Source organism: Tyto alba, unplaced genomic scaffold, assembly GCF_018691265.1.
Source record: "Tyto alba isolate M040663 unplaced genomic scaffold, T.alba_DEE_v4.0 Super-Scaffold_3, whole genome shotgun sequence".
NCBI classification, from domain to species: Eukaryota; Metazoa; Chordata; class Aves; order Strigiformes; family Tytonidae; genus Tyto; species Tyto alba.
This window is the reverse complement of record NW_024881304.1, coordinates 469,365-494,282: the sequence shown is the minus strand read 5'-3', so window position 1 is coordinate 494,282 and position 24,918 is coordinate 469,365. Positions and strand designations below refer to the sequence as shown.

At 51.5% G+C, this 24,918-nt stretch overlaps 1 protein-coding gene across 4 annotated transcripts in view; it reads right to left on the bottom strand.

The window, feature by feature from the left end:
• The window catches only part of RNF123 (ring finger protein 123), a 52,610-nt gene that overhangs the window by 9,700 nt on the left and 17,992 nt on the right, over window positions 1-24,918 (bottom strand). For 3 of the 4 annotated variants that reach the window (XM_033004085.2, XM_033004087.2, XM_033004086.2), the window contains exons 21-36: window positions 24,515-24,616; window positions 23,241-23,347; window positions 22,501-22,699; window positions 21,732-21,877; window positions 21,461-21,544; window positions 20,710-20,817; window positions 17,739-17,916; window positions 16,606-16,680; window positions 16,102-16,189; window positions 15,780-15,867; window positions 15,566-15,650; window positions 14,659-14,685; window positions 7,871-8,010; window positions 7,488-7,676; window positions 5,748-5,823; window positions 4,774-4,858 (exon numbers count right to left, since the gene is read on the bottom strand). In XM_033004085.2, the coding sequence (XP_032859976.1) occupies window positions 4,774-4,858; window positions 5,748-5,823; window positions 7,488-7,676; window positions 7,871-8,010; window positions 14,659-14,685; window positions 15,566-15,650; window positions 15,780-15,867; window positions 16,102-16,189; window positions 16,606-16,680; window positions 17,739-17,916; window positions 20,710-20,817; window positions 21,461-21,544; window positions 21,732-21,877; window positions 22,501-22,699; window positions 23,241-23,347; window positions 24,515-24,616 (1,777 nt within the window). The remainder of the gene's footprint in view (window positions 1-4,773; window positions 4,859-5,747; window positions 5,824-7,487; window positions 7,677-7,870; window positions 8,011-14,658; window positions 14,686-15,565; window positions 15,651-15,779; window positions 15,868-16,101; window positions 16,190-16,605; window positions 16,681-17,738; window positions 17,917-20,709; window positions 20,818-21,460; window positions 21,545-21,731; window positions 21,878-22,500; window positions 22,700-23,240; window positions 23,348-24,514; window positions 24,617-24,918) is intronic. The other variant, XM_042799537.1, reaches the window with a different exon arrangement.

The window sequence follows — 24,918 nt, the reverse complement described above, 5'->3', positions numbered from 1 at the left end:
AGTCATTAGGGCCTGGAAAACAGGCAGCACACGGGCATTTCTGTCTCCTCGGCCCTGCCAGGTGCTGAGACTTCCCACAATGAAGGTGCTGCCCAGCTGCTGTCAGACCCGACGGCTGGGCAGGGGCAGCATGTCAGGAGGCCTGAGCACTCCCACAACAACGCTGCAGATGGAAAAACAGTTTTAAACCAAGGAGCTGTCGCCTGTTGGTGAGACAACCCAGCCCCCAGCGCCAGGCTGCCCTGATCCTGCCTGCGAACTAGAAGACTCTCTGCTGAGGGACGCCAGCTTGAGCTAGCAGCTCCCCATCTGTGCCCTGCACTAATTCTCCTCTGCCCCTGTTTGCAAAGTTTGCTACATCCAGCGAGGGGGTCGAGCCATGAAATCCTCAGGCTCCCCTACAAACATCAGTAAGCCCGGATGTGGTGGTCACTGAAGCTTTGGTTCACCACGTGCAGCACCAGCCATTCTGCCGGACCCGATGAGGAAATGCATTTCTTCTGTCTCAGAAACAGCCCGCTCCATCCAGCAACTAAGGCATATGATGTATCAATTGTCTCATCACAGCCCAGCCTGGGCAATGTTCCCTTTTCTTGTGCTTAATGGCTCTGTTTGATGCCAGGAGGCCGTAGCAAGAGGACTTGATGCCTGGCTGAGTGTCCTGTGCTGGGCAAGGAGCAGCTGAGGCACCCAACTGCATCCTGATTACACAGCTGGATGAGTTGGCAGGGCCTTGGCTCTCCTCACGCCCCACTAGAATGTTTTGGCCCCACAAATGGGACCTCGTTCCTCCACTCCCTGATGAACCCGTCCTCTCTGTCCCAGGCAACTCCTGCAGCACCTTCCAACGAAGTGCCTGGCACAGCGTTGGCCTGCTGGGTTAGAGGCAACCAGAAAAAAACAGAGTCAAGCCAAGGAAGTCACCCACGGTCCTGTTCCGTCCTCATCCTCTGAGGCAGAGCCTCCTCACAGGGAACCAGTCAGGGTAACAGCCAGTGTCCCAGGTAATTCCCACAGAGAAATTCCTGCATGAAAATGTGGGTCAGATAATCTCCCTCTGTTAATGATTTCTGGCAATCCGGGAGTTACCAAATGGGACCTGGAAGAGATTTCTACCCGCTTCCAGCACTGCCGGGGCAGAGTGCTTCTGAGGAAGGAAAAAAAGTGCATCCTGTTATCCTGCTCACTGCACTGAGAGGAAGGGAAGAAGGAAAAAGGAAAGCTGCCTCCTCTTGAGTTCATATAAATGGTCTGCTCCAGAAAGCCTGGTTACATATGGGATCCTTTAAATCTCTTCAGTTACTCCTTGCAGCAACACAACCCATGGCAATCATCTCCCATGGGAACATACAGCCCCAAGGAAGGTTTAAATTCTCCTTTTCCATTCCACAGACCATCCTCTTACTTACGGGCCTGGAGACAGACACTTCCCATCACCCTGCTCTGGGCCAACCACTGTTGGTCTGCACCATCTCCCTGGTTTTTGGGTGACTGTGGGGAGGACATCCCTCTGGGGCTCTGCTCACCCCAGCTGCACCTTCAGCACCCTGTGGCGATGGTGCCAAGAGCCTTGCACACAGGATCAAAGCAGGACCGAACCCCTGAGGAATCCAAAGGCAGCAGAAAAGCCTCTGCATTTCCTCTCGTATCTGCTGTTTTTCTCCATCCCACCCCTGTTTGCTGTTTTTCAATGCACCTGCATGAAGCAGAACCACTCCATAAGCGGGGTACAACACTCGCACGCTGGTCCTCAATTCAAAGTGCTGCAAAGAGGGTGTGTGGCTCAGTTTTCCCTTCCACGTGAGGTACTCTGCCTGTGGCCACGTTGATCTCTACCATCAGGCTGCCCATCTCCTCTGCTTGGGTAGAGGTAGAGGGTCTCCAAGCCACCAGCCTCGGTTCTTTTGTCTTAACTGACCTCAATGGCTCCCCTGCAATGCTTGCTTGCCTTTTATAGATCAGTGACGTATCAAACCTCAGATTTAGTGCAGAGCTTTGCAAAATCACACAGAAACATTTTGTTTTATAGACATTTTTCCCTGGGCTTTCTCCTGTTCCACCTTGTACTTCTGCTGAGCTAGGTCCACTATAAGGACACAACGCTTTTCCTGCATTATTCCCCCACTTTGTAATTATTTCTGCTTTCCAGTGCCCAAGGAGGTGACTACAAAGCCCCTGAAGATCTTGCCACTCTCCAACCACACACCACAGGATATGGCACCCCTGGTTTGCGACCGCACAGCCCGAGGTGCGGAGGATGCTGTCGGCAGACTGGGGATGGTGCTGCTTGGCACGGTACAGCCCCTCTGACACCAGCTGCCTTGGCTTCTCTAACCCAAAGCACACCCAGCTTTTCAGGTAAAGGAGACACAGTCTGGAAGCTTTTTGTCTCCCCAGGACTTCCTGCAGGCTAGGAAGGATGTGATTGTCATCACACTACCGTCTTCCCAGTGCTCTTCTGAGTTTGCTAAACTGAGGGCCAGAGAAAGAGCTTTATCCCTTCCTCTCTTTCACTCTACAAGTGACCTGGCCCAGTGTGCTGGGTTTCTGTGGTGGGGTTTTTGGTAGTTGAGGAGGGGGTTACAGTGGTGGCCCTCTGTGAAAAGCCTCTCAAAGCTCCCCTGGCTCCAAGTCCGTGGCCAGGGCTGAGCCAATCAGTGACAGTGGCTGCACTTCTGTGATAATGTATTTAAGAAGAAAAACCTGAGAGGGGGTTGGGACTTGTGAGGAGGAGTTGGGAGAAGGGCAAACACCAAGGTCAGTGGAAGGAAGGAGAAGGATGTGGGGGAGGTGTGCCAGACCAGAGCCCCCCTGTATCCCATGGTGAGACAGCAGGGCCGCCCCCCTGCCACCCATGGACGTCACCGGTGGAGCAGAGGCCGGCCTGCAGCCTGTGGAGGAGCCCACGCCGGAGCAGGCGGCTGTGCTGACAGGAACCATTTAAGACTCTGAGTGGAGAAGCAGCCCCCGCTGTTGTGGTTCGGCGCTGGCAGGGCTGCAACACGCGGGGGGGACCCACGCCGGAGCAGCTCGGGAACGGCTGCATCCCGTGGGGAGGACTCACTGTGGAAAAGGTTCATGGAGATCTGTCTGCAGTGAGGGGGGAGCCACGGGGAGCAGGGGAAGGATGGGCAGTGTTCACCTCACCTCCCGAGAAGGAAGGAACAGAGGGCTGACTGTAACCCCCATCCCCTGCCCCCGGTGCTGCTGGGGGAGGAGGTAGAGATCGGGAGCAGAGCCGAGCCCGGGAATAAGGGAGGGGTGGGTGGAGGTGGTTTTGGATGTGGTGATGCTTCTTACTGTCCCACCATGTTTGTTAAGTGACAGTTTTGTTAGTGTCTGAATTAAAGTGATGTTCTCTTTTTTCTTCCTCCAATGAGTCTGTCTTTTGACCACGACTATAATGGGTGAGCCACCCCTCCCTGTCCTTATCTCAATTCCTGAGCTTTTTGCTTTATTTTCTCCTTCCCATTCCTGAGGGGGAAGGGGTGAGTGAATGGCTGCATGGTGCTCAGTTGCCCTCTGGGCTCAAACCATGACACCTGGCACAGATGTTAAAGGGACAGAGAGCCAGGGAAGGACTTCTCATCCTGCCTGGCATGCAGGGAACTGCTTAATCACTTCTGATACTTCCATCCCTCCAGAAACAAGTGTCTAGTTGTGACGTCAAATTCATGACGCTTGCCCTTTCCATGGAGCAGGATCTGGGGGAGAGCAAAATCCACCCCTGTTCACAATCCAGAAAGGCCACTGATCAACGACCTTGTGCTAAGCTCTTGGCACTGTCACACTTGGGGCTGTGAGGCTGGTGCAGCAGCCACGGGAGGCAGGATATAATTAGATATATTTGTGTACATCTTTGAGTCCTTGAGAGAAGAAGCTGAAAGACTGGCTGCAGGGCTGAGCTGCTCAGCCAGATGGGGCTCTGCTCTCTGCAAAGCCAGAGACTATCATGTCCTCCAAACATGAAATCAAGCAGAATGTGCAGCGCAGACAGAAGAGCCCCATTTTCTACAGCACCCTGCAGGGCACAGTGGCCAGGCAAGACACCTATGAATGACACTGGGAGAGAGCAAAGGCAAAGCTGCAGGGGTTATCAGAATAAGCCTATTTGCAGGACTCGGTACAAACAGGCACAGACACACATAAACCACCAGGTCAGCTGTGGCTTTGTCCAGTCAACATCATTCCCTGGGTGCTCTCTCTCTGAATAGCTGGTCACCATAAAGACAGGAAGATTTGCTTCATTTGAAAATCAGCATCATCTTGTGCCATAGGTCTGGGCAGCCAGAGCTCTCTGCACACATTTCGATGCCTTCCCGAGATGGGTCCAGAGTGAAGGAGCTTTAATGAACTCCCTTCCACCCATCACCGTGTGCTGCAGCGCTTTGCCTGCGTCATCACATCAGCAGAGCTCTTTTACATGCGGCGCTCACCACCTTGGCAGCAGCTGTCCTGTTGCACTGAGTGCCAGACCCCAGCCCGAGGGAGGAAGGTGTACATGTGCTCTTGGTACAGCACCTCATAGCTACCTCTCACAACGGCTTTCCTGCACCACAGGAAGGGCTCTGCACCCAGCAGTAGCACTGGGAAGCAGCTGCTGCAGGGGCGTGCGGCTCCTTAGTTTCTGCCTGCTCCATGCACAGCTGCCTCACTTCGGTCCCCACGCACCCACATCACTCCTGCAACACCTCTCATGTCACTGACTACTGCAGCGCCCACAGCTGTGCCACGTGCAGTGACTCTGTGCTTTAGAAGTTAAAAGCCACTCACCCCTGAACATCAGTGTCCACAAGCAGCCGGACCAGTATCCCCGTCACGGCCACAAGAATTGGGTAATGGTCCACGCTCTCCAGCCCTATGGAAGCAAAAGAGAAAGACAGAGCCACTGCCACCGCATGACAGGCAGAGCAGGGTTGCACTGCTACTTCCAGACTTGGTGGCAGAGCAGTGCAGGAGGTAGGGACCGTGACTTGGGGTCTCTGGTGGGGCCATGGGTTTCATCAAGGACAGAGGAGCCTTCCCTACTAATGGGAACCCCAGACTTAGGCACTGCTCTCACAGTGGAGCACCCCTGTCTCTTCCAAACCTCAAGAGGAGAAGGTGGTCTGTCCCCTCCTTCACAGGCAGGAAAATCCAGCTGCTGTACAGGAAATATAGGGTGCCTATAACACAGCACCTGGAGCCAGTCTCTGCTAACAGGCCCAACTCAGCTGCTCACAGCCACCTCCACGAGGAAGAGGGCTGATGTTGCTGAGAACGGCTTCCCCCAGCAATTCAGTGCACCTTTCCTTGACACAGAGCACAGCAACCAAGCCAGCTACCTGAACTGCAATCAGTCCAGGGCTCTGAGCCTTTCAAAAAGCTCCCACCTAACCTGTGTCAGAGAAGTACCTAGCATAATCAGCACAAACACAGCGCAGCTGCCACTTCCACCGTGGACAGCCGGACCCATGCATCAGCTGCCTCGTGAGGACTGATCCTGGCAGGAACCAGAGCTGCTGGGCAGACAGAGGCTAAGGGCCTAGGAAGAGCACCAACGCTCATGTCCATCTGGAGGATTCAGATGTCTTCTAAGGACAGCACTTCTGTGGCAGTCTGCAGGCCCAGACTGGCTTCCCAGCCAGGAGGTATATACATCTCAGCATCACCAACCTTCAGTGCAGGCCATCCCTCGCTTCCCAAGGGATGGGAACATACCTCCAGCATGTTTTCAAGGGAGAGGGACAGAGAATGCATGGACTCACCTGGCAGACGGAGGTTGACCACCCTGTCAAACAAGTTCCTTTCAGCTGTCACACGGTTCAGCACCTGGTTCAAGAGCTGTGTGAGGAAAAGTAGAGAGGGTTTGTATTTTCTGGATGGGCCTCCCTATGAGCAACATCCAAAGAGCATGTTTTGGGGCAGCATGTCCTTATAGTTTGGGCTCAGTGCCTGGGAAGCTGGTGGATGCACAGAGGGAGGCTCACGGCACAGCCTTAGCTTGGCCCTGGCACAGGAGGAGGTGGCACCACACCACAGCAGTTGTACCAGACCCAAACTTCCCAGGAAGGTGTCAGTCTGAGGTCAAGACACCTGAATCTCAGCATCTTCCACCTAAATCTGAATCTCACTTAAAGAAGCCAAGCTAATTCTGTGCAAAAGAAGGTCTTGGCAAGCAGAAGCTACAGTCCCTAGGGCAGCCACAGCCTGTGAAGAGCGAGCTGGGAGCTGTGGGCAAAAGCAGTGTCAGCGGGGTGAAGCACAATGCAGGTCCTGCCCGGCCTGGAGCTGGCAGCAGGGCAGACCTACCAGCCCTAAAGCACGGGATGAGCACAGAGAGCAATCTGCTTCTCTGCTTGACAGAGCATCACTGCAGGCAGAGATTTCTGCCTATGACCAGCACAGAAGGAATCAACTGTAAAGACACTTAATTAGCCACGGTTAGCTCTCACCCAAACCCACAGTGGGGTGAGCAGGGACCACTCCAGGCTTGACACAACTGCTGTGAGCTGAGCACCATCTCTCAGATGCAGCATCCCTCTTCCTGTTGCCCTCACGCATGAAGAGCAGAACATCACTCCCCTCTGTGGGCATGTTCTGCAGTGGGACGCGGCTTTGCAGCAGCACCAGGATGCGAGGGGGACGCAGCAGCACCCTGCTCTCTGCTGCCTTCTCCCCAGCTTGCGTAAACCACCTGCTGTAAGGGCCCCTCACTTGCCTCCTCATGTGGTGATCCCTACAGAAACCCCAGGATCCCAGGCTGAGCACTTCCCTCACATTTGCTGTACTAGACCCCACTATGTCTTGCTTTGACTTATCTGCTCAGTGCCTCAAGCCTCAACCCTTAGATCAACCCAACCCCTTTGGTGTAGGTAAGGTACATATGACTGCTCCCCTCCAGGCTGGCTCATACAAGAGCAGCCTGTCCTCAGGGCCTTCCAGGGTTGCTTGTGCTTTAGAATAGAAACTAATTTAATGGAGCCTAAGGGGTGTTTTGGGTTGGAACAGGGTTGTCCTGGTCATCCTAGCAGGGAAGTGGAGATGTTTGGTACCATATTCTAGGACTGAGGGATAAAGGACCAAGATGCCTGCCCAAACATAGGGGCGTGTTCCCTATGAAGCTAGCTACACCCTCCACAGCTCTTTGCTCAGATGTACTACACCTCCTCTTCAGATTTCATGGCACTGCTTGCCACAGGAAAGTTCAGCATTTACTGAGTGGAAGAAACTGGCCATAGCTCCTCTGAAGGAAGATTTAAGTAGCTGTCATCCTCCTTCCCAGTGGAGGCAGAAATCAGCTGTGGCCAGACTATATGCAAAGGACAGGAGCAGCTGACATGGAGAGATTTTAGGGAGAACCACTTGTTCTGCAGCAGCTGGGCTTGCTGGAGCAGCTTTAAGTCCTGCAGCATTTGCGGCAGGAGCCCCCACCTCACAGCACATCTGGAGAGAGGGCAGACACCCCTTCAGAGAATGTTTCTTCACACCCTGCTAAATGATGATACCTGGGCAAGCCTCCGAAGCAGCAGCTCTGACGATGGGCGATTCCAGTCCAGAAAGATCTCTGGAGCCAGCGTGACGGTCATTTCCAGCACCCTGAGCAAGCTCACCGACAGGTCGAAGCAAGTGGCACACACTTTCAGCTGGCGGCTGTCCACAAAGTTCCTCTCCAAGCGCTCTGCTGCCTGCTGGATCTGTCAAGCAATGGGGACAGCTGAATGAGGTGCCCCTTCCAAAAAGGAGGGTCGTGACCCCCAGCTCAGCTCCAGCGCATGTCAAGGAACCTCTGCACACCCAACTCCATGAGTCGTGTCTGGAACCTCACTGCGTGTAGGACACAGGCCCCCATTGAGTGCTGGACCCTGCAGCCCCTGGGCGGCACACTCACCTCCTGAATCATGCCAATGAACTCAGAGAAAGCCCAGTTGAGCTGGTTGAGGACGCTGTTGAGGAAGCTGGGGGCCAGGTCGCGGTCACTGCGGAGCAGGTCTGCCATGTGCTGCTGCAGCAGGGTGGAGGGACATGGCTCTGAAACCAGACAGCGACAGCTTCAGTGGCCTGGTCCCAGAGCAGCCGTGGGTGCAGGGCAAGGACAGGCTGGGAGCCTGGTCCTGGGCTTGGTAAATGTTGGCTTGCATCTTACAGTAAGCAGAGATGGCAGGGCACTGGGACTGCAAGGACTATTCTGAGCAGCGACCTTGCCTGTTGGGCATCCAAGCACTTTTTTGCAATGCCAGCCTGAATTAACCAGAGAAGATGCCTGCGTGCTCACTGCTGCCCACATGCACAGGAGCGCTGCCCTGCAGCTCAGCTTCCCTCCTGCTCAGCTCTGCAGAGGCCCACGGTCAGCTCAGCATTAATTGCTCCTGATGCAAGTGTGGCAGCAGCTGCCTGGAGCCAGCGCGGCCACCCCCGGCCTCATGTGGCTGTGCCTGTCTGCCTGCATCCAGGGAAGGAAGGTACCTAATAAATCCCACTCCTGAGAAGCTTCTGCACGGAGCTGGGGCTGGCTCTGCCCTCAGCGGGCTCAGGCAGAGCTGCCCACGCTCCCTAGCCAGGTTCAGCCTAAGCACAGACACATCCCTGCAGTATGTGGCATCCCGCCTCTGGGCTTTTTCACTATCAAGAGCACAGACGGGGTCAGGCCCAGCAGCTGGGAAACACAGTGAGGACTGTGTGGGGCACCGGCCCCCATGGACAGGCAGGGAAAGGAAGGGGCACAAGTGGGACGGATGCTGCTCACCAGCAGAAGGACCCACTGTCAGTGAGAGGCTCACAAAAGCATTCAACACTACAAGGGAAGGGTACTAAATTTCAAAACACAGGGCTTGGAGAAAGAAACTTGAGCAGATTTACCAAATATAGGGGGAAAAAAACAATCTAACTATTTTTCCCTCTAATAGAAGCTATTAGTAAGAGCACGTGGAAACTCTGGTAGAATCAGCACTGCAGTGCCTGGAGGAACAAGCCATGCTATGACTGCTGAAGGTCTTTGGGGTGGCAGCCTGCTTGGAAGGCCAGCACAGCCAAAAGAAACACAGGGTGACCTCCATCACACCCCTAGGGATCAAGAAGCAAGGCGTAACTGCAGTCACATAGCTAGCTGGGATTAGTGAAGCCAGAGAGGCATGGCAGAAGACTGTCAGCTCAAATGGGAACAGGATAAATTATTCTGTAAATACCCACTAGCAAGTGCACTGAGCTTCTGTTGTTAGGGAGGATGCGTGCTGATGTCTCACAGTGCATAATCACTCTGTACAGGCCAGTGCCCTGGTTTTGATCCTGCCTACAGGCATATCTTTGGGAGGGATTATCATCATAACAAACGTCTTTGAATGCCCTACTCCCACCTGCAAGCACTTTCCCAGCCCTTGGCTACACGTGACTCAGGGACTGCCCAAATCAGACAGCCTTTTCACGTCTTTAGTGGTCCTCAGTGAATTTCTTGCCCAGTGTCCCCTGAAACTGTGTAACCCTTTAGCATTGAAAGTGTCCTGAAGCAACATTTCACAGCTCAGTTGTGTGCGATGGGGAGAATTCAGATTTGAGCTTGGATCCTTCGTGCTTTATTTGATAAGATTTATTCTCTGCAATCCTCTCCTTCTGTTGGGAGAGACAGTGAGATGCTGCTCTCCAGTCAATTCCTCCAGCTAGCCATGACCTCAGACCTTTATGATAGTCTTTCAAACAGGAACAGCTCCAGCCTGTGCAGTTTCTCACACAGAAACTGCCACGTCGATTGTCCTCTTCACCACCCCTCCCTGAGCTGCGCTGGTTCTCCCAGATTTTCTTTGGAGAGGTGGAATGAGAAGTTCATGCAGGATCCAAACCACAAGCACACGGAAGATTTGCACAAAGGCATAACGTGGTTTTGTTTTGTTTTCCTTTTCTCATAATTGCTGCTATGCAATTTGTTCCTGTGAGTGGGCATCAAGCTGATATTTTCCAAAAGATTACAACAGGATGACAGTTCAAGGATAACCCTTTTGCAAGAATCAAGTTCAAGATCCTCAGGAACTTGCTAGCTGCAGGGCACAGCTGGAGAAGCCTAGGAGTCAACACTGGAGCCCACCTCATCTTCTCTGTCAGTGATGGACAATGGGGCACAGCACACCCTTACCAAATTTGCAGATGACACTAGACAAGGGGCTTTGTCTGATGTGCTAGAGGCACCCTGAGAAACTTGAGGATTTGGAAAAAAAAAAAATGATCATATTCAACACAAAGGAAAAATTCTGCATCTGTGGAAGAATGACCACAAATATCAGTCCTGGCTGGGAAACAACGGTCTGGGCACCATCCCATAAAGGGGTTTTGTAGGATGACAGCTTCAACAGGGGATAGGTGAAGGCTCTCGCTACACCTAAGAGGTGGGTGATGGTAGGAGGATGTGCTCAGCAGATCAAGGAGAGGTGTTACCCCTTTGCTTGGCTCTGAGGAGGTCACACCTGAAATACCATGGTGCTCTTCTCAGGAGGGTGCACAGACAGGTCCAAGGGAGCTCACCCTGAAATCTTGTCCCTAAGGGTTATGCTCAGCTCACAGCCCACTGATTTTCAATCTCATTTTCCCTTCGCATTCACCACTCTACATCTGGTGACACTGAATTCCATCTGCTTTTTCTCTCCCAGTCATTCAGGACTGGAAGGTCCTTTTGCAGGTCTGAGCTTTTGCGTAATCTTTTCCCCAACCTTCCCTCAACATGTAAAAAGTGCTTTTTATCAAAACTGCTGACATATTAGCCCTGTTCCAGCCTTCAAGCACCAAAGTAGTTCTAGGCAAGGATCACCATTCCTCCTGGATGAGCTCTGTGGGTTGTCCTGTTGGCCCATCTCCAAAGCCTCTTTTACCAACATTTCAAGTCAGGACAGATCTCAACATGAATTGCCCAGCCAAAGTCCACCTCATTTGAAGGAAGCTTTGGCTTTTTAAAGGATGTTCTTATGCTTGTAATAACTTGCTTTATCCTGATTTTTAGCCAATGACTATTTCCTCATGGTCTTTTTCCAATAAGTGGTGTGAATTTGCTCCAAACCTTCAATTCTAGGTTCTTAAATGCTTTCCCTGCTGCTGGCAAAGACTGTGCCAGTCTATAAAAACATTAAAAAGTGGTGTCTCTGGTCAAACTTATCCTCAGTTATGTAGGCTTTTTCTAAGGTTTTAAGTTAATACCAGGGAACAGTGGACTTCTTCAGCTTCTGCTGCTTCCAAGAGGATTCTGAATCTAAAGACGCTGCAATCACTGTCACTCTTTGAAAGCAACATAAGGAACCAGTCCTGGAAAACAGCAAAAGCAGCTTCGTCCTGTGTATGGGTTCCCAGATGAGGTTCTCCATGGGGCAATTGTTAGTGGTATCCAGAAACCTAGCCCTGGTGCTGTGTTCATCTTCATTTGAAAGATATTCCCCTCTGCAGAGGCATTTCTACCCACCTCCTTCACCTCTCAGTTACCACTGGGTAAGGACACAGCCCTTACATGTGCCATTTCAGACAGGAATGTCATTTCATAGACAGTCTGTGGATACTCACTGATGTGGTTACTTCCTTGATCCTGGCAATAGTAAGTCACTAATATTTCTAAAACTTGTAACTCCTCAATAGAGAAGCCACTCAATCTTGGCTTAGCCTTCATTATGACAGATAAAGATCAGACATTGGAACAGAAATCGGTGGTTTTCCAAGGCCAGAAATTATGACCTCAATACATTTAATGTGGGCAACAGAGCGTGGCCCCAAGCGGTTATGGATATATCCGATGTTTCCACAAGAGAAACTTCCCCGCAAAAATATAAGCAAAATAGTCAGAGGTAAAAAGAAAAAAAAAAAATCTAGGTGGGGTGGAATAATGAATAAAGCTGCAGAGTTCTTGAAGAATATTATTAGGCAGTCAGAAAGCCTCCGTGCTACAGCAAGCACTTGGGTTAAAAAGTTCAACTGAGACCAGGACAAAGCAAAGACATGAGTTAAAATGTAAAAGGTAAAGTGAACATAATCAAAGATAGCCAGTGGTTGATAAAAACAAGGAGAAAAGGGGCAACAGAAGGGGAAGACATAAAAGAAACATCCATGGCTAACCATGCTACCTGCAAAATTTCTTCAACTATGGGAAAAAAATTCCACCAGAGTTATTTAAAACAGTAATGAGAGAAAGCCTAACAGTAGCAAAGGCCCAGTAATAGATAGAGTTAAAAATTAATAATGCAGACAAAGTGGAAGCCTTCAATAAGTGCTCCTACTAGATAATTGTAAAGAAGCAGGGTCACGTACTTTCATCACAGGAAGATAATTATGTACTTTATAGTTTGCTAATGACTCAGGAAGATTTATAACAGGGTTACTTGTGTACTTCTTGGTCAGCAGCCGAAGGGGTTCTCTGGACGTTGCAGCATTTAGAGTAGAGCTGGAAGCACAAAGGAGGAAAGCCCCAAATGGACCAGATTCAGAAGCAAAGCAGTTCCACCCAACACTCATCCGAGTTTTTGGAAGGATGCAAATGTAGATGTGGAACATCAGTCCAACAGCAGCTGTGGCTGTTGGACTGATGAAACAGCAGTGAAAGAGGTAATCTGGGGATGCAGCGATCCACACCACTGGTAAACCATGCTCGTTCAAAGATGTATTTTGAGAGGACCAAAGGGAACGTTGCAGTGTGAGGCAGAAGGAAAGCAAGCTGCATTCACGGGATGAGATATCAATAAGGTCGAGTGCAAGGCATTAGGATGCCCCAGCGCGTGCCTTGGACTTGTGCATGCCTCCAAAGCAAAGTGCTGGCGAGCAGGCTAATGCAAGTTTTGGCTCTGTGACCAGCAGATCGGGGCGGTGTTCCAGCCAGCATGACACTGGCACCTCTGGGCTGCTGAAAACATGTGAAGGATGAGCACCAGGGCTCACAGAAAAGCAAAACACCTTCCTGGATAGGACACAGAGGCTGCACTTTATTTTCACCATTAAAAAGGACCAAGAAATGAGCTTACCCTGGTACACAAGCACTTTTGAAGAATAAAATGTTGTAATGCACAGAGTTTAACCCAGCAGAGAGACGCAGAGCAGCAGCAGTGGAAGACAGAAGATGAGGTTAGATACATTTCCATCAGGAAAAAGTGATGGAATGAAAAGGGTGAGAAACCACCATCAGAGGGGCTTGGACAGTTCACCTGCCATCAGCTGATGCTTCTGTTGTTGTCAGATCTAGACAGGATTTCTTTCTGAAAGACCTCTTTAGCTTAGGCAATTTGCTGGACTTGGGAAAGGGACGTGGGTGAATTCTCTGGCCCACACTGCACAACAGCTCAGCTAGATGATCTCATGGTCCCACCCACCTACCCTCCACCGCTTGATGGATGCGTGGGCAGAAGGCCTGGGGCAGAGGAGCCCTGTGCTGCAACCTGAAGCCTCCCTGCAGCTCGGTAAAAGCAAGACAGGCTGGGCCTGGCACAGGGCCACCACTGCTGCTCACCGTGTGCGTGCCGTAACAGCACCCGGCCTTGCCTACAAGCCACAATGAAAGCAAAACAAGTTCCTACAGCAGCCACCAACCAGAACTGCCCCGGCCTCCAAACGGAGCCCCTGTCTGCTCTCAGGAGACAAACTGGAGGCAGAGCCCTGCCTGGATGAGAGCTGTTTGGTGCTGGTGGGGCTAAGGAACAACTCAGGAAGCAAGCAGGAACACAGACAGCCTTTCTGAGCCTCTCCCCCTCCCTGGGTTAGCCCAGGCAGCCATCTCGTTGCTCATCATCAGTGAGCAGAGGCAAAGGGCAGCACAGGAGAACAGGTGGGCTGTGCTCTGCGTGTTTCATGGATATTGTGAGGCAGCACCAGTACACCTTCCCCACTTGTGCAGCGTCCTCCAGGGAAGCATCCCCAAAGCAGGACAAGGCTGGAGCACCAGAGAAGAGGCATCTGCCCGAGTTCCCTTCAGACCGGCCTGTATACGCAGATTCGGACAAAGAGGGATTTCCTTCAGCTCAGCAGTTTATTCTGTTGTCCTTGCCAATGCTCAAATTGCAACAAGGTGAAGACTGATGGGTGGGAAGGCGGGGGGGGTCATCTCCTCCTCCTTCCCCCGGCAGCATCTCAAGGACACCTCTGAGTCCCCTGTCCCTCTTCAATTAAATCAGCATTCATTATTGATTTAGTTGCGCCTTAAAATAGCAATCCCAGGAGCGAGTCCCCAGTAGCCAGCTCAGCCCACTCCGGGCTCAGACTTTGCGGAGCCACCTGGAGATGGATGGAGAGAGGCCCTGAAAGCTGAGGGACTCTGCTCCTGCCTCGGAGCTCCCCAGGATGGGGGGAGCTCAGTCACTGCCCCATGGAACTTGTGTCTTGCTTGTGTGGTAGGCGGGTGAGGGGACAGTCATGAGGGCCCTCCTGCATATGTACCAAGGGCTCCCCCATCGTCCTCCAAGGATGAGAGGAACCCAAGGCTGGCACAGCCTGTGGTAAGGCTCTGACCCCAGAGGTAACCCTGATAAAACCGTTGCAAGAGTGGGTCCACCACGCAGCCTCAGAGACTGCCATGTGGGCACCAGCCTGCCTGGCATCTCCCAGGGACGTAACTGAGAAAAACAACTGTTGTATGAAGCCTCCGAAGAAGGGTCTCTCTAGACAGAAGAGGGGAAGGAGGGAGCTCTCTAAAGCTACTTCACCAGACAAAAGAGGGTCACATAACAAACTTACTCTGGAAACTAGCAACAGAGAGATCTCCTGGACACCCACAGGCGGGAGAGAGAAAGAAAACAAGAGTGCCATTAAACAGAGACAGGCAGCTCTCCCCACGTGACGGGGTTTAGCGCACACCTCCACATGCCACCTGCCCATGTCAGGCTGCAGCACCCGCTGTCCCCCATCCCTGTGCAACTCTCCAGGAGCAAGGTCTGGCACAAAGCCTTTTCCACAGGAAAGGGAGGGTCAGGAATGTATTTGGGCAGGCCCAGAACCTGCAAGGGTTAAGCTGGGCATGTATGCTTCAGCTCAAGAAAGACATGGAAAGGAGAAGGTGCCTTTCTCAGCCACAAGAGAGCCAAGGAATCCCTCGGTTCAGTGAGTGCTGGGAACCAAACTGCAGTGCCAAAGGCAGAGAAGGCTCTGCCAGGCTCTGAGAGATGCCTGGTTAACACACTCCTTCCTTGCAAACCTGTCCAGTGCCCTGCCTCCTTGGGCACTCACTCCCTCTCACTGGGTACCTACTGTTTGGCACACTCACCAACACTTCCCCACAGTGGCAGCTCGCTGCGGACATCAGCGAGCCTTCTCCCAGGCTTACATTTTGGTGTAAAGCTCTGGTAAGGATGTAGCCCTGGGCCTCTCTCTTCTCCCTTGAAGGGCAGAATCCTGCCTCGTGATGGATCTAGCCCACCACCCAGCACGCAACAGAGTCACCAGCCAGTGCAGAGAGGCTGGGGATGTCCAGGAAAGGAAATGCTGGCTGCAAAGATCAGGCCTGGATATTTGGCCAGGATCCCCCTACTTCAGCAGCCATGTCACCAGCTGGCCTGGCCCACAGTAGGGATGGATGCTAGGGAAGAGGCTGGTCCTCCCTCACCACCCATCGTAAAACCGAGTGCCCATCCCCTGCCCCACTCACTCTGCAGGCTGGGGAGGCTGGCATCCTCAGGCTTGGTTTTCAGCAGGTGTGGGAGCCGTGTGTATCTGTACCCGAAGCCACAGCCCTGGTAAAAGAGATAAGGAGAGATCTGAGAGGCTGGAAAACACTTGAGTTTTGCTGCTACTGGAAAGCGAAATGCTCAGTGTCCAACCAGCCCCAGCCACTGAGAGGAGCAGGGATGTAGGATGCTCACCCGCCACAGTCTGACGAGAATCCAGTTGGTCTGTGCCCAGGGTCGCTGCTCATAGGGAGCCAGGAGGTTCTTCATCATGGAGATCCGCCTGTCAGACAAAGACATAAGTCAGCCCAAAGGGTTTGGGGACAGGGGATTAAATAGGACACACAGTTGGACCCATAGAGCTGGGGCAGATTGAAGGCTCCCAAGCCAACTCCAGCACCCTGCTGCAGCTCCTGGACCCTCAGCAGTGTTTGGCAGTCCACCTGCTCCCCCAACCAGCCTTACCAGCACCCCAGCCCTGCCCCAGTTCCCTGGGAACAGGCAGGGCAGCACTTACTGCTCTTCTGGGATCCTCTCCACAGCACGCAGTGAGTGGGGGTAGCAGACATAGCTGGCCAACGCCTGCATCAGGGAGTCCCGGATGTCTGAGGAGGAATGAGAAGGGACTAGGCCAGGCACCCAAGGACACACAGCAAACCAGGGAGCACCTGAACACCAGAAGCTGGGAGGGACTGACCCTCACTCAGAAAGGCATGCTGTCCTAGGTGATGTGGGGGGCATGCTTATGCTCAGGCAGCTAAGGAATAACCCCAGACTGGACATGCAAGTAGGTGGGACATGAGCTCTGCTCTCAAAAGGGTATCCTAGGTTATGTATCTAACCCTGGAATAAGCAGGACACACCAGACAAGGGCAGTGCCCAGCCTCCCTTTGTATGTGGAGGCATAAAGCACTTAACAACAGATTCAGCAGACAGATCCCAGCAGAAGGCTGGTGAGCCACTGTGGGATCAACCAGACCTGCAACATTATCACCCTCAAAGCTGAAGAGTGCAGCTTTACCCGTGCCCACAATCCTTGAGTCAGCAAAATGCTTGGCCAGGATGGCAGCGAGGCGCATCAGGGTCTCTTCGTAGCCTGCAAAGAGAAGGAAGGAGCAGGGATCATGCCAACAGCCTGACGGCCAGCCCTGTGGTCCCAGCATTCCTGTGGACACAGCACAGGCCATAGAATTAATTCCTGCTACAGCTAACTGCAGCTTTGTTGTGTGTCTAGTTGTCAAAACAGACAGCTTCGAAAACACATTCATCTCCAACAGAGCCTCTCAGCTCAGCTCAGTCTGCAGAGTCTGGAACAGTTACTCAGAGAAAGATAAAACCATGCAGTTGAGTCGGATGACAGGGGAGAGATGCCTAGTGCGGAAGAGGCTGAACAACACAAATAACTCCCTAAATCTCTGCAGAAAAGCCATATCCAGCCTACAGACCATGAAGAAATCTGCTACTGCTCAATTCTGCTTCTCCCTGAAGAGCAGGGACAGCCCCCACTTAATGGATGTGAACACTTCAGCTCTGTCTTGTTGGTGGGAAGAGAAGCTCTTCCTACCTTCATGGGCTCTGGAATGCACAGAACTACTTGTTAAGAGCTCAGTGGGATCACTTAGCCAGGAAAAGCACAGAACTTGCACAGAGGAAATCCACCTAAACACAGGCTCTTGGCACCAAGTGGGTGGTTATCTCCAGTGGAACATACCCAAATCCCAGGGGGGTTTGAAAAAGTAGTCCTAGTTCCTGCACTCACGGCACATCTCCCACCCAGAAATCATCAGGCAGTGGCATGCATTGTTGGGACAATCACACCTTCCAGCATCCCAGCCCGTTCCTGGTACCTCCTTGGAAGCAAAACCCAGAGCTGCCTGTGATTTTCACTACAGCCAACACTGCAGCAGCTTCGGGCAAGGCATGGCCTTCCTGCCTGAGCACTGCAATGGCCACAGCCCACCAGTGGGTACCCACTCAAGGAATGGCACTCAGCTCCTGCCCCACAGCACACAGATAATATACTGGTACAGCACATCACAACCAAGAAAGGACACAGAAGGGATGATGCCCAACTACCACTACTTCACCATAAGGATGTGGCTTGCTTTAGAAGTTTATCAGGCCAGAATTAGCAAGGCCTCCTCATCCCCTTACCTGGAAGTTCCTCCATGCTGTTTACAGGGCTGAAGTAGTTCTTGAGTGCGCTGTAGCTGTTCATAGCCACGCTGAGGTAGAACTCCGGCATGAAAGCGAAAAGCGAGCCCGTCCTGTCGCCATGCTCAATGGTGCGGATGCACACTTGCAGCAGCCAATACACGTCCTGCATCTTCTCCTGGCCAGAGAGAACACAACAATCCCTATTCAGTTTTGTCCAGCTTATCTTTGAAGAAACACAACCATCAGCACCACACATAGACCTCAAACATGTCTGAGATGATCCTCAGACCACTGCTCTAAGTTCATTAACCGGATCTCTGCCATTTGGTCTTTCCACAGAGCCACAGCAGTGTCAGGTGGAAGGAACAATCGGAGATCTCTACACCAACCTCAAGCTCAGAGCATGACCATCACCAACACGAAGTCAGATCAACTGTGGCTTTGCCTCACTATGCCTTGAAACTCCCCAAGGACTACTCCTTGGTAGGGTATTTATGACCACACAGGCCCAATAGCAAAAAAGGCATGCTGGTTTTTATTCCAACTAAGGATAGGCAGGCACTAGCAAACCCAGCATAAATCTGCTGGAAAGAAAGCTCTGCTTCTTTGTAGGAATTAAATGGGAACAGGCTGAAAGCTCATACCAACTCAGATCTTCGCAATAGACGGCCACAGCCTTTCAGATTCTGTGCCAGCCATTCAACCAGATTTACAGTCCTGAGGAACATCGGCCTCTAGCTTCTCTAAGCAAAACTCAGGGAGTCCTGAATTAAAACCAGGAAATTTAAAGGCATCTGTATAACTTTAAGCTATAAAAATCAGCAGCAACAAAGCCATAGAAAGAGGAAATATTTCACATTCTGCAATGCCAAGAAATATCATAAGCAACAGCAGTTTGCATAAAAATAGATGGAGGATGGTTACACTTCTAATTAAAAAAAAATAAAATCAGAGGTGCAGATAAGTGATTTCATTTGCTTAGTGGCTTTTCTAAAGTTTGTTGCTAACATCTTTGGGAGATTTATGTAGGTTTGTTCTGAAAATTAGACTGAACTAGTGCAAATCAACTAAATTGACTAAAAGACATCTTCATCTTGACACCAAGACACATCTCAGCTCAACTGCTGCTTTCAGGATAAAAAGCAATTGTGCAGACAACATTAAGGTAAAGAAAGCTGCATGTGTATTTATTAAGGCCTGACAACCTCAAAACATAATTTCAGGTATTGCCAAGCTAGAAGAAAGCATACACCAAGAGGATACAAAGATGTGAATACCTATGGGGTGACAAATAAATACAGTGTTGCAATAAAATAAGATGAAGTGGTCTTCCCACAGGGATGTTTTGAAGGCAGGATTATCTACTTTGAAACTTGGAGTGTTTTTAAGCTGTAGCACTCTCTTTTGTCTAACCTTAAAGCCCTCAGCTCAGAATAAACTAGTGACTAATTCCCCTGAGGAAGAAGCAGCCTCTCTTGTGCTCTGACACCTCAGCACAGAGCAGGACTTCACCTCTAGACAGAACCAGTCTCTTTCTCTGCATCAGCAGTGCCTGCAACACTCATACAGTTGTGTTCCTCCATTGCACACAAGTTCCAGGGATGCTGGAGCCCACTGGGTGGATGTGTCCACTGGGAAACAGCAGGCATCTGTGATGGCTGTGAGATGGAGCCCTGAAGGTACAGGCAGGATGGACAAGCTCCTCCATGCAGCTACATTCCTCTCGAGAGCAAGCTCGCTCAACTCCTGGGGCACATTTCACAGCACGAGCCAGCTAGTGAATGCTCTCCCTGCGGGCCACGCAGACCAGGACAGGAACACAGGCGGGGAAGGATCTGATCTTCACTCCCAGATGCTGCTGATTCATCCAGAAAGGTGACACCACACTCATGATGGGAGGGGGGTACCTGCGTTTAATATGACAACAGAACATCTAGAGACGTGACTAGTGTTTCTGCATGGGTGATGACAGCGATACCTGCAATGCGCGCTGGTAATGCCCCTCAGCCTCTCAAGAGCAGTCTGGGAAGAAAGGTTTATTTTCTGGCAAGCATGGGCTACACTAATGCAGCTGGAGAGCTTCTACAGCATGGCGCTGTGCCTTGCAGTCCTGCTCTGGGAGTGAAGGAGGGGATGAGCAAAGTGCTCACGAGTCAGGATCAGCCACTGCAGCTCTGCCAGACGTGTTCGTAGGACCTGCCACTCTTCCCCTCCCTGTTTACATCCTGGGACACATGCAGAGACCCTGCTGCCACTGCATGTTCAGGGAAACGTGTCTTCCTCCCCAGCACAAAAAAGCAGAGATGGTGCAAGGCAATGTGCAAGGGAAGACAGGAAGAGATCAGTGGAGCATAACAGCAAAACTGCTTATGAGAAAAGAGACCGGAGACTTTACCCTGGAAAATGGTGAATGAAGAGAAAATGGGACCACCCGTGCAAATAGTCACTGTGTAACAAAATGCAGAACGCACACTCTCTACGTGGGAACCAGGAGAAGAAGGGAAGAACACCCGAACAAAAATCCCTAGACTTGGAACCTGCAGATTTCAGGAAGAGCAGCACTAGTGAGATGCCCGTGACACGCAGAGCACAGCTCAGGGAAATGGTTCACAGTAGCCTCTATCCTCAGACATGCCATGAGAACTGAATCTCCCTTTGAAGTACACCCTTCTGTCCGCAGTTCAGAGGCCCAATGAACCAAGGGAAAGCCTACAGCAACATGCACAGCTCAGAACAGACTGGGCTGTGTCCTAACAAACACTATGGGACCAAGCCTGGGACATGAGAGGATCTGGGCCTAGCAAGGAGTCTCTGATGCAAAAGAAGGGAAAAATGAGCTCCAAAGATCATTGGCATTACTCCAACATCAGGGAAAATGACATTTATGACACGTGAGCCAAGCAGCACAGATACAGAGGCACACTTGCTCAGTCTCCTCTGAGCTGCCTCACATTATGCTCCTGCCCACCTTTGAATAAATGGTGACATTTATCCAAGCGAGGCGTCGGCTTAGGTGATTGAGCTTCTCAGAGAAGACCTTTTGGCTCTTCAGCAGTTCCTCGTGGATGTCTCTCCTCTGAAAAGAGTGCAGAGATATAAGGGCAGATGTCACTGCCATTTATAGCATCCTTTTTCAGAGCTGGACAAACAATGCAAAAGCAAATACCACCTTGGAGCTAGCTAGGGAGTACTGGCAGAAGGGAAAGGGGTCCGCAGCCTTTCTGCATAGGGAGTGGGAATCAGTGCTATAAAGAGCACTTATCAGTCTCAGCTGCAGCCCACAAGGCCTGATGCAGACACTGGTCCAATGTGGGCAGCAGCTTTAGAGTCAACTATTGTCAGATCCCTCTTTAATGCATCATCAGATCCAGCTGCTGGGGACTGAGTGTAATAGGACAGATGTGTCCCCAGTCCAGCACTGGAGAGTCCCCACCCCAGGAGACCAGCTCCAAGGCGTCTGCAGCACATGGAGGTTTGCAAGCTGCCATGGCTTGTCTGGGAGAAGCCAGAGCGGTTGCTTCAGTCCCTCTGTTCCTCGAGACAGTGGTACAATGGGTTAGCACAGTGTGACATGTAGCTGCCAGCTCCGGGCATGGGTTAGTACCCCATTCCCAGACAATGGTTACTCCAAGTCTAGAAACCACCCACTGTGCTTCATCCTTTTTGCCAGATACTGAGGCTCTACCAGAGAAGGAAGCTGGGAGTCCAGAGGCACTCACCCTCTTTGGGCAGCGGCTGATTTTTTCTTCTGTGTCTTTTAGCGCCATGGCATATTCATTCACATCATCTGACACCCCAACCATCTAAAAATCAGCAGATTCCAACAATAAATTAGGGTATTTTTTTCCCTAGACATATAAGCATGCAACCGGATCCCCCACTGGGGTTGGGAGAAGGAAAGGACAGTCACTAAATAAGTGGAAAACAGAGAGTCAGTGGAGAAGCATGGATGTTGGGGGAATGGATTTCTGCATAGCACGTGCCACTTACCTTCCCAAGCTGCTGGTGGACACTGAGGTTGTACATCATCACTATCCCATCCAGGATTTCCAGAAGGGAGTTCTCTGTGATGGGCTGGTCCGGCTCTTCTGGGGGTCTACCCAGTAAAAGACCCTCATTTCCATGGCTGCCTTCAACTGCGATGCATCCCCAAGACAGGAGAGAAATTCTCAGCAAGGCATTTTGGCACCTCAGCTTTTCCCTGCACCTCTTTGAAGCCAAAGCCCTGCTGTGCCTCTGTAACACAGTGCTCCTTCCCAGCCCATGTGAGTCATTAGATATACTAACAGACCATTCCCATCTCACTGTCTGCATCGGGTTGACCTGTCAGAATTGTTCAAACAGACCCAGGCCACGCAAGTCCCGCTTCCTCGAGCCCTGTACGTGCTTCAGAGGCCTGGTCAACCCAGTCCAAGAGCAATGGTGCTGCTACTGCCCATGTTGTCCTCTGGCTGGTCTGTGTTCAGAGCAAGCGTGGCTACAGCTGCCTCTGAACTGCCTCGCTGCAAAGTCTCGCTGCGCTTGCAGGAACCAAGGCAGCATCTCCTTGCACACAGAGAGTGACAGCTTCACCACTGACATGTTCAGGATGACAAAGTGGTTAACTGTGGACTTGTGGGTGTCAGCGCGCCCTGGGAATGGGACGGAGCAAAGCTGGCAGCAAACAGACTGCATTCCTCTTGAGAGTACTGGGAGCTGGAAGACATCACCCGGTACTCCATTCTCCACCTGGGCCATGCTAGCACACAGAAGTACTCACTGTCCTCCTCTGTCCGCTGCTCCACGCTTAGTGTGCGCACTTTGATCTTCTCCAGGGTGCCAAGAGGCCGCCGCGGGTTCATCAGGCTGACGGCCGCCGTGCTGAGGAAGCGGTTGGCACGGCCCAGGGTGGGGGAGCTGAGCCAGCCGGGTCTGGCAAGAGCTCCACCAATGGCCAGGGCAGCAGAGGGACGCTGAGACTGAAAAGAAATTAAAGGAGAAACAGTTCTAGCTACTTGGCTGCCAGCTATTCCTCTGTTGTCCCTGTAAGGATGTTGGCATAGGTGCACAGTGGCCACTGGAAGGTGAGCAGATACCCTTCCGATCACGGCTGAGCCAGCAGTGCCAGGTTAGCAAATGGACATTCCTTTCTCTAAGGACACATGCCAGATATATGCAGCAGATCTGCGCAGCAAGAAGCTGCTCTGTCTGCAGTTGCCTTGCACCCTTTCAAATGCGAGCACCAAGAGCTGCCATGGAGGGGAGGGGGCATATTCAGATCAGTGGGTATCGAGAGAGCAGAGCAAAGAAAATTTTGCTATTCAAACTTGGTGCATCCGGGACCTTGCTGATCTCCAGTGACCTTCATGCAAGTGCAGCTGTTGATCTGGTTGCCCATGGACTGGTTACAGTCCTGGCCCAGATGCTGTCTTCATCTAAAGCAAAGCATTTCTAGCCCACGGCTGAGCTTGCTGCTCCAGCACCAGGGTCCCCACAGGTCAATAACAGGACGCGGTTTACCTGTGCTGCTGATGTTGCTGATTCCTCGTCTTCATCAAGATCATCCATAGTCACTGCCTGCAGCTCTGCGGGGTCGATCAGGACATTGGCTTTTGCAGCCAGGTCATCTGCACAGAGAACAGCAAAGCAGCTGTGAACGCAGGAGTTGCCTTTTGCTTCCCATGAGGCAGCCCTACACTCATCCTCTTTCCTGCTTCTCAGCAGGAGTGGCAGCCAGCAAAGTTGGATGCTGCATCAGAACAAGCTCATCTTCACCCCAGCTTTGTTACGTGGAATAGGTCTGCCCTTGTTAACATGGCAGAGACCAAGCAGCGATGGGTGCTGCTCAACCAGGACCTGTTTCTGTTCCTGGTCCTACCAGCAACAAATAGAATAACTGAGGAACCAGGAGACAGTCACCAAGGCCAAACGGGACTAGCGCAGGGAAGGAAACACAAGGCCTGAAACTATCTTTTAAGCATCCAGCTTTTCAATGATGTCCTATGATATGTCCCCAAGTCACTAGGATGGAGACTCAGACCAGAAAACATTCTCAGGCCAGAGGAAGGCTGCGCTGACAGCTATACTGTACAAAGCCTGAACAACATGTCCCTTAGTCCATAGCCCTGTTTTTAAAGCTGGCCAGGAAGACCTTGGTAAGAGACCAGAGATTACATAGTTCTCAGCCAGGGGTCAACCTGAGGCAGGGAAAATGGTCCTAATCTTGCAAACACACTGGGGAAGGAGAAGAGAGATCTGAGCCAAAGGCGAGTGCCACATTAGCCAGAAACCAGAGACAAACGAAGTGTGACGGAACAGCAAGAGGTTTCTAACCCTTCTGAAAGGGAGGCTTTAAGTCTACTGCCAGAATAGCATGCTGCATACTAACATACAGCTGTAGTACTTACACAAGACTGCTACTGCTTGCCCAGGGTGGTGCAGCAAATAAATCCTGGACATCCATCACAGCCAGCAGAGCCACACCGCTGGTCAGTGCTTGGACAGCTCCCAGCCCTTGGCTGTGGTGCAGCAAGAGCACCACAGCAGAGTAATCCCAGAGTACCCCTGCTCTCCACCAGCCACAGGCCCCATTCAGGGATATAAAAGGTAAACTGTTAACTCAAAGGATGCTCCATCTAGTGTCTTCTCTAGAGTAACTTGCATCTTGTTAAAATTCAAGTTTCCTCTCCTTAAATTTAATCCCAATTCATTACCCATGGGTCCCTCCCTGGGATGTCTCTTGGGTGAACTCCAGCCAGGACCCAGATGCAGGTAATGGAAATGAGAGCACTTACCTTTCAGAGTCTTCTTAAGATGAGACAGGAGACCTCCAAGTCGCTGAAGGTCAAAATAATCCACTTTCCCATTATAGAAGAGTTGAGGAGGGACATAGGCCTCTAAAGCAGAGGAGATTTGTTTTTTTTTCCACAAGTCCCATGCACAGGATCCACGCAGACATGTAAGCCCTCCTAAGACAGACCCCAGGGCCCAGCCTGAACTAACATTTAGTGACTTTTGTTATCATAAAAGCACAAGCCATTAAGGCAGAGGTGATATCCACAATGAATCAAGCATTAGATCCACGCAGAAACAGAAGCAACTGATGGCCACTGACAACAAGCCTCCCAGCACTTCCCCCGTCCCAGCCACAGTCCCTGGGGGAAACTGGATCACCAGAAAACTCAGCAGCTCTCCACTT